Here is an 8,723-nt window from a genome sequence, read left to right on the forward strand (position 1 = left end):
CTCTTCATAAAGCCACTAGATATATTACTTTGGAGGAAGAGACAGCTGCACTGGATAAACTCCACAAGAAACCTCAGAATCACTCGAAAGGTGAATCCTCAGAGGCAAAGGGACTCATAAAGGGGGAACCTCCGAAACAATCAGACTCAGGGAGAACATTCCTATGCAATCGAGGAGGACAAGGAAGAAAAACCTGTCGCGCAGCAAACAAAACTCCCTGGTCAAAAGGCTTTGATAAGAACAAACATTGCTCCTATCACGATCGAGAAGGGCACTCAACTGAAGAATGTTGGGACCTCCAACGACAGCTGGCAGCTAAATTCGCAGCCGGAGAATAAAGGGCGTGGACCTCAAAAAGCCACCGCCCTATCAGAAAAGAGGTCCAGAGATACCTCTCCAAAACGCGAAAGGTCACCAGAGAGGAGACGGATTCGCCACCTCCAGCTCCCAAGAAGAGAGTCGATATGATTCTTGGAAAATTCCCCCAAGGAAAAAGCCTACAAATCGAGGCTCTCTTGAGCAAACCGTCACCTCAATCGAGTCCCGACTCGAGGGTGGACTGTATCCTTGGAGGATCAGATATATGTCAAGACTCCGTCAATTCCATTAAGAATCACGTACGGAAGGCTGTGTCTAACACTGGACCTAAGCCTCCCAACCCCGAATCCAATACTAAGATTCTTTCTGGGAAAGCGAGACTCAAACCTTGACAGACCTCACGATGATGCTCTGATTGTCACCCTGAACATCGCAGGATACGAGGTGCCTAAACTCATGATAGACACAGGAAGCTCTGTTGACCTTATTTTCTACAACACCCTGAAAGGGATGGAAATAGACGACTACGAAATTATTGGCCAAAAAGCTAATCTCGTAGGCTTCTCCGGAGAAACAGCTACCTCATTGGGAACTATCAAGCTCCCAATCATAGCTGGCGGAATAATGAAAATGACCAACTTAGTAGTCATCGACAGACCTTCCGTTCCATGCGATCCTAGGAAGACCCTGGATTCACAAGATGAAAGCAGTAGCCTCGACTTATCATCAATGCGTGAAATTCCCAACACCTGAAGGAATAACTACCGTACATGGTAGCCAGAAGATCTCCAGGATCTGTTACCTGGGAGGATTCGAAATCCTCAAAAATTCCCCCAATAGCAATTACAGATCCAGGAGGGTCGCGAAATGCAACAAAATATTCGAGGTCCCCTAAGAACCTCACCGAAAAAGTTTGCATCGACGACTCAAATCCTGAAAGACAGGTAGCATCGGATCTGAGCTACCTCTTGAGACAAAAAAGGAGCTCATTGACTTCCTGAAAAGCAATGTCAAAACCTTTGCATGGTCCACCAATGACATGAAAGGTATAGATCCGAACGTCACCACCCATAAACTGAAAGTAGACCCCACTTTCAAACCGATCAAACAAAAGCGTCGCAAGCTGGGCTCGAAAAGGCTCAAGCTGTTAACGACGAAGTTGACCGACTTACGAAAGCTGGGTCCATTCGAGAGGTACACTACCCTGACTGGTTAGCTAACCCGGTAGTTGTAAAAAAGAAAAACGGGAAATGGAGAATCTGTGTAGACTTCACCGACCTAAACAAGGCTTGTCCTAAAGACAGCTTCCCGTTACCTCACATCGACCGCCTGGTTGAAGCAACAGCTGGCCATCGACTCCTATCCTTCATGGATGCCTTCTCAGGATACAACAAATCATGATGGATCCTGAGGATCAAGAAAAAACTGCATTCATAACCGAACGAGGAACCTATTGTTACAAGGTTATGCCATTCGGGTTAAAGAACGCAGGAGCTACCTATCAGAGGCTAGTAAATAAGATGTTTGCTGGGCAACTCGGAAAAACCATGGAGGTCTATATTGACGATATGCTAGTCAAATCCTCAGCTGGAGAAGACCATATCTCCCACTTAAGGGAATGCTTCGATATCCTTAACAAGTACGATATGAAGCTCAATCCCACTAAATGTACCTTCGGGGTACCTTCAGGCGAGTTCCTAGGCTACCTCGTAACCGAAAGAGGCATTGAAGCCAACCCGCAGCAGATAGCGACCTTCCTGGAAATGCCGTCACCTAAGACAACCAGAGAGGTACAAAGATTGACTGGACGAATCGCAGCATTAAATCGATTCATATCCAGGTCAACCGATAAGTGCCTCCCATTCTATAAACTTCTAAAAATAATAAGAAGTTCTATGGGACGAGAAATGTGAGGAAGCCTTCAAACAATTGAAAGCTTACCTCTCCGAACCCGATCCTGTCCAAACCTGTAGTAGGAGAGCCACTGTATCTGTACCTCGCCGTATCAACTGCTGCAGTTAGCGGCGTGCTGGTACGAGAGGAACAAAACGAACAAAGACCTGTCTATTACACTAGCAAGAGTCTGATAGACGCCGAAACTAGGTACCCTACAATGGAAAAATTAGCACTAGCAGTCGTAACAGCCGCCAGGAAATTACGACCTTACTTCCAATCGCACTCGATCATCGTAATGACTTCGCAACCAATACGAATGATATTGCACAGCCCCAGCCAGTCAGGGCGATTGGCTAAATGGGCCATAGAGCTCAGTGAATACGACATCGAATACAGACCTCGAGCAGCAGCAAAGGCTCAGGTCCTTGCCGATTTTATCTTTGAGCTAGCATCCGAGCAATTAGACTCAGAAATGGAGTCTCCAAAGTGGAGCCTGTATGTCGACGGAGGCTCATCAAAACAAGGCTCCGGTTTCGGACTAAGGCTGACCTCTTCAGCTGGAGAAACCATTGAGCAGTCCTATAGGCTCGGATTCAGCGCCTCAAACAACGAGGCTGAATATGAAGCACTAATCGCAGGGCTAAAACTTGCCCTAAGCCTCGGAATCCGAGAGCTAAACGCTTATAGCGATTCACAGCTAGTAGCTAGCCAGTTCCACGGAGAATACGAAATGAGGGACGAAAGAATGGGGGCATATCTCGAAGTCGTCCAGAACCTCACTAGGCAGTTCGACAAGTTCGAGCTAACAAGGATCCCACGAGGAGAGAACTCCTCAGCAGATGTGTTGGCTGCTCTAGCCTCCACATCAGACCCCCTCGTAAAACGAATCATACCCGTAGAGGGAATCGAAAAACCGAGCATCGACATAGCTACTAAAGCTGAGATAGACAACAAGACAAAAGAGCAAACCGAAGGTACCTGTCCTGAAACGGTAGCTACCTAAGTTCTTACAACATTCTGGTTCCCAAAAGCCAAAATACGTAGCCTTAAAAAACATACCTCCGGGAACACGATCCAAAACATGGTGAACGACGACAAAAATGAAGGTATTCCCTCGAATTCAGACTCCCAGGAACTAAATCCTATGAATACCTCCGGGGGCACCATCCAGACCTTGGACCCAATCGTCTGCAGAGTCAAAACTAGAGTCGCTCAGCTCTCAATAATTCATCTGGGGCACCATCCGGACCCCGGAGAATAACGGGGAAAATGGAGACATTCCTCAGAATTCAGAGTCCTTGGAGCCTAATCCTACGAATATCCCCGGGGGCACCACGACACCAGGTCCCGAACAGGAACCTCCCTCGTCTCTTCATAACAAAGTTGTAGGAAGAGAGGACTGGAGAACACCAATCATGCAATATATCCTGGAGGGAAAGACTCCACCCAAGAAATGGGAGACTCAAAGCATTAAGCGCAAGATACTGCATAATCAATTCTGCCCTCCATAAACGAAGCGTTTCCGGACCTTACCTAAAATGTGTTCATGGCCTCGTTGCTATGAAACTCATGAAGGAAATGCACGACGGTTCCTGTGGAAACCACTCCGGTGGCAGAGCTCTAGCTATCCGAATAAAAAGACAAGGCTATTTCTGGCCTACTATTATCGCAGACTGTGAGGTCTACTCTTCCTCATGTGATAAATGCCAGAGGCATGCACCGATTATACACCAACCTGCGGAGAAGCTATCCAACATATCCGCCCCTTACCCATTTATGAGGTGGTCCATGGACATCGTAGGACCACTAGTAGCGTCGGGAAGTGGAAAGAAGAAGCTACGCTTCCTCTTAGTCCTAACAGACTACTTCACAAATGGATAGAGGCTGAAGCTTTCCAACAGGTAACCAGAGTCGAGGTCGAACGATTTGTGTGGAAAGATATCGTGTGTAGACACGGTGTCCCATACGAAATCGTGACTGACAATGGAGGACAATTCATATCCCACGACTTCAAAATATTTTGTGACAAATGGAATATCCGCCTGACCTTCTCAACACCTCGACGCCCTCAAGGAAACGGCCAGGCGGAGGCTGCTAATAAATCAGTATTAGCCAACCTCAAGAAACGCCTCGGAACCCAGAAGGAACTCTGGTCAGAAAAGTTACCTGAAGTACTTTGGGCATATCGAACCACCCCACGAAAGGCTACAGAGGAAACCCCTTTCTCCTTAGCCTACGGGATGGAAGCTGTCTTATCAGCCGAAACCATTGCTGGTAGCCTCCGCCGGGACCTCTGTACGTCCGATCCTGTAGCTAATGACCAGCTCCTGACGGACAGCCTCGATCTAATCGAGGAAAGACGGGACCGAGCTCTGATTCGCATTCAAAACTATCAGCAAGCAATGGCACGACAGTACAACTCCAAAGTCAGGCCCCGACAGTTCGTTGTAGGTGACCTAGTACTTAGGAAAGTTTTCGAAGGAACCAAGGAACCAGATGCTGGGAAGTTAGGAACCAACTGGGAAGGTCCCTATCGGATCATCCATGTGGTACGACCTGGCGTTTACAAGCTCCAAAAGGTGCGAACCGGGGTACCTGAAATCAGATCGTGGAACGCCATGAATCTTAAGAGATACTATCATTAGGTAACTAAACTTCTTGAACTACGTTAGGCTTGATCCCTTGACTGGGTACGTAGGCAACTCCGTCATGAGTGCAGCCCCAACCTCATTTCAACACTCTGTTCACCACGACCAAAAGGGGCATATGTCTGATTAAAATCACATAGCCCAAGGAGCAATTGTATGATTATTATGATACAGTAATTCTATGTTCATTATGATATTGTATGATTGTTATGATACCATGTATTCAATCGCCAATAAAGGAATTATTTTCGATACCTTGACTCTTTAACAATTCGGGTCCCCAAGAACCTGAACCTAAAATCTTCGGATCAACCCAGGTCTCTAAGAACCTGTACCTAAGGTCTTAAAACCCTTAATGACTCTCGAAGGTCTTAAAATCCTTCAAACGAAATCTAAACTGATAAACTTAAGCCTAAGATCTTTTCCTTAGAAACCACCAAGGTCTTGAAATCCTTCAAACAAAATCAGATCTCCACAGATCTGAACCCATGGTCTTAAAATCCTTCAAACAAAATCAGGTCTCCACAGATCTGGACCTAAGGTCTTAAAACCCTCAAACTAAAACAGGTCTCCACGGATCTGAACCTAAGGTCTTGAAATCCTTAACAAAATACAAAGGTCTTAAAATCCTTAACAAATCTCAAAATGTCTTAAAATCCTAAGCAAGTCTTGAAGGGTCTTAAAATCCCACAAACAAATTCAGGTTCCCATGAACCACTCTCAAAAGAAAGCCCAAACCAAACTCAGGTTCCTAAAAACCTTGAGCTAATCTCGATATTCCAAGAATTCCTCTTAAGGAACTAAAGACAATCCAAGTCTTCTAGAACCCGAGATCTAATTCTGAGGATTCACTAAACCTCTTCCTATTGAAACTCTTAACAAAGTTCGAATTCATCCAAAAAAAAGACTAAGTCAAATCGAAAGACTTGGAACGAAAATAAAAACCAAATTCAGATAAAAAGGGTTTAAAAGCCTCTCTAGGCTACCAAGGGTTCCGAAGACCCTAAAACAAGTCAAGGTTTAAAAGCCTCCTCAAGCTGCAAATCTGGTACATAAACAAAATTAAAAGCCCCTTGGGCAATAGTCATGAAAACAACATTTTTAAAGAGCCTCAGCTCTTAGACATCATCATCACGGAAGCTCCTCCCGACACTCTTATCTCCTTCAGATGGTTCACCTTCTTTGGCTGGACCTCCCTCATCTGCCTCCTTATCATCCCCCATTTCGGATGCCTCGATTGGAGCTAAATCAGGGTCCACCAAACCTAAGTTAGAACCATACTCTCCAGAAAAGGGGAGATTGAACATATTGATCTCAAAAGTACCTGAGCTCTCAGAGAGTTGAGGAAGAGGAAGCTTGCTGATCGAGAAGTCTGAGACTTGCGCCTTCTCGTACGCAGCAGCCGCCTCTGGCATCAAGGTCATTAGACGATTATACTCGTCCTCAGCATTCTGGATTTCATTCTCCATCATATCCTTCAAAAGGTCAGTGTTGGCCTGAAGTTCTTGAGCATAAATATGGAGCTCGACCTCATCCTTCTTCTTGGCAAACTTCTCTTTCACGGAGGCCAAGATCTTGTTGTAGGCATCAGCTACCTCTTTCTTTCCTCTCCTAACAACCAATTTGACCTCAGCTTCGATGTTCTTCTGGCTGTCTTGGGACGAAGCAATCAGTTCATTGACCTGATACTCGGCTATCTTCCGAGCAGACTCTAACTCAGCGATCTTCCGGCTCTTCACCTGGATGTCCACCGTTTGACTCTCAATTTTCCCTTGCTGGATGTCGGCTTTGGATCCAAGTCTCTTGACCTCAGCTTGGAGTTCAGAGACCTGAACCCGAGCTTGGTCAAGCTCTACTTTAGTAGCTCTAATTAGCTCAGTAACCTGAGCTAGCTCACCAGCGTTGGGGGCATTGTGAACAGTTTCTTCAAACTTGAACTGAGCCCTGTTGATAGCTCCAGCTAGCTACAAAAACGAAAACAATAACTTACGAAACATCTTCCGAAAAGGATTAAGTTAAAAGACTAGAGTCGAGATCATACCTGACCCATGAAGTGGGCAATCTCAACATACTCTTCCTTGTTCGTGAGATTAGCGGTTGAGGGAAGGGCGCACCCGATTCTCTTCATATGCCTCATTAGCGTGGCCAAACCCCACGAGTCATCAAAGACTGATCCAGGCTTCGAGTGAGTGAAGTTCCAGCCGACGGTTCCTCCTCTAGAGGAACAAGAGGAAGACCTAGAAGGTCTGTCAACTTGGTCGGTCCTGGACCTCTTGCTCCTCGGAGGCTCAAATTCATGAGTATCCTTCGCCATCTGAGGATCAGCTTCCACCTCCGGAACCTCAGGGTGAGGGACAACTTCCTGAACCTTAGGCTCAGAATAACTGGCATCTTTGGCAGGAGCAGAGCCTCCATCATCAAGAACATCATTCACCGTGCTGAGGAAGGATCCTCCTTGATTCTTGTCGCTTCCCCGAGAGGAGCTGGCAGCCTTAGTTGATCGGCCCCTGGAACGGAATGAGGGCTGAATAGGCATCTTCTGTGACTGAGTTTTTTCAGAGGTACTGGCTCCAGACGAGACTTCAAATATCGATTCACATTCAGAGACTGAATCATGAAGAGAATCCTTAGTCCAAAAGACGAATTCAAACATTGAAAATCTAAAATCAATAAAGGAAGGTCACCTTCTAGACCAGCAACTGTGACTGAATCAGGAAAGGAAGTCTTGTATCGTTCAGGGAACCTAGCTGATCCAACTCTCGAAGTAGTATAAGCTCCCCAAGTATTAGGGCTGTGCTGCAGCATCCTGTGGATAGCTCTGGTGAGTTTACCGGATAACTTGACAGGGTCCTCAATCTCTGCAAGAAGAATCAAACAAGTTAGCAAATCGCGATAAGCAAAAATAATATACAAACATATCCCTAAAAATCCTAACCAGAAATGTCAGACCAAGAGGCCCTGAGGTCTCGGCCTACAGGAACCGTCAAAGGGTCGATCTTGACATAGAAATATTTCTTTCGCCATCATCATCACTGGCCGTGAACTTAAAAATGCCTAGCCCCGGACGACATGGGAGGTAATAGGTCCCGCCTCCGCCATCCTTGGAAGAGCTTTCCTTTATCAGGAACAGACTCATCAGCTCACTCAACCCTACGATAACTCCTTCTTCTTTAGCCCTGGTGATGAATCCGTTCACCAATCGGATAACCGAGGGGCAAAGTTGGGAAAGGGCCAGCTGATAGTGATCTAGGAGGTCTAGCAAGAGGGTTGGGAGAGGGAACCTAAGGTGGCATTTGGAGATGTATTTCTCATGAATACAGAACCAACCCTCCGGAACAGTTTCAGGAGTTTCATCGTCAGTACAAGCCCTGGCTAGATCGCTCTTGCCGTGAGCTTGAACGACAAGATTAACGACATCCTGACTCTTCAACAGCGAGGGAGAGTGAAGACAAGAGGAGGTGCTCTTGCCATATTTCTTCTTCATCCTCTTGACTCTCGGTCCAATCAAATCTTTAGCCTTCTTGGCGTCTTTCTTCATCTTCTCTCCGGCCTCTTGTTTAACCTTCATAAGACGAGCACCGGAAGCAAAGATTTGAATTTCACCGGAGCTTTCTTTTTGACTCATGATAAGTAAAAGGGTAAAGAGAAAGGAGGTGAAAGGGGAAGGATCGAGTTGAGTTGAGCAAAAACGGAATCTCTAGAGAACTTAGGGATGAAGAGCAAGTTCGATCAAGAAGCAGAGATAAAAAAAAACAAAAGAATACGCAGTAAAATAAAGGAGAGGGGAGAAGTTACCTTGGAAACCATCGGAGGCGTGGAGAAAGTGGAGAGACATGCAGTTAATACTCGCAGCTTTATATC

The 8,723-nt window shown here is 46.0% G+C and overlaps 1 protein-coding gene across 1 annotated transcript; it reads right to left on the reverse strand.

Moving 5' to 3' along the window:
* Nucleotides 1-5,980: 5,980 nt before the first annotated feature.
* Nucleotides 5,981-8,487, reverse strand: LOC108831948 (uncharacterized protein At3g60930, chloroplastic-like). The gene is made up of 4 exons (XM_057001684.1): nucleotides 7,917-8,487; nucleotides 7,547-7,720; nucleotides 6,904-7,442; nucleotides 5,981-6,826 (listed from the first exon to the last, which is right to left on the reverse strand). The coding sequence occupies exons 1-4, from the start codon at nucleotides 8,485-8,487 to the stop codon at nucleotides 5,981-5,983; spliced, it is 2,130 nt and encodes a 709-aa protein (XP_056857664.1).
* Nucleotides 8,488-8,723: the final 236 nt, after the last annotated feature.

Source organism: Raphanus sativus, unplaced genomic scaffold (genome assembly GCF_000801105.2).
Source record: "Raphanus sativus cultivar WK10039 unplaced genomic scaffold, ASM80110v3 Scaffold3863, whole genome shotgun sequence".
In the NCBI taxonomy this organism is placed as follows: domain Eukaryota; kingdom Viridiplantae; phylum Streptophyta; class Magnoliopsida; order Brassicales; family Brassicaceae; genus Raphanus; species Raphanus sativus.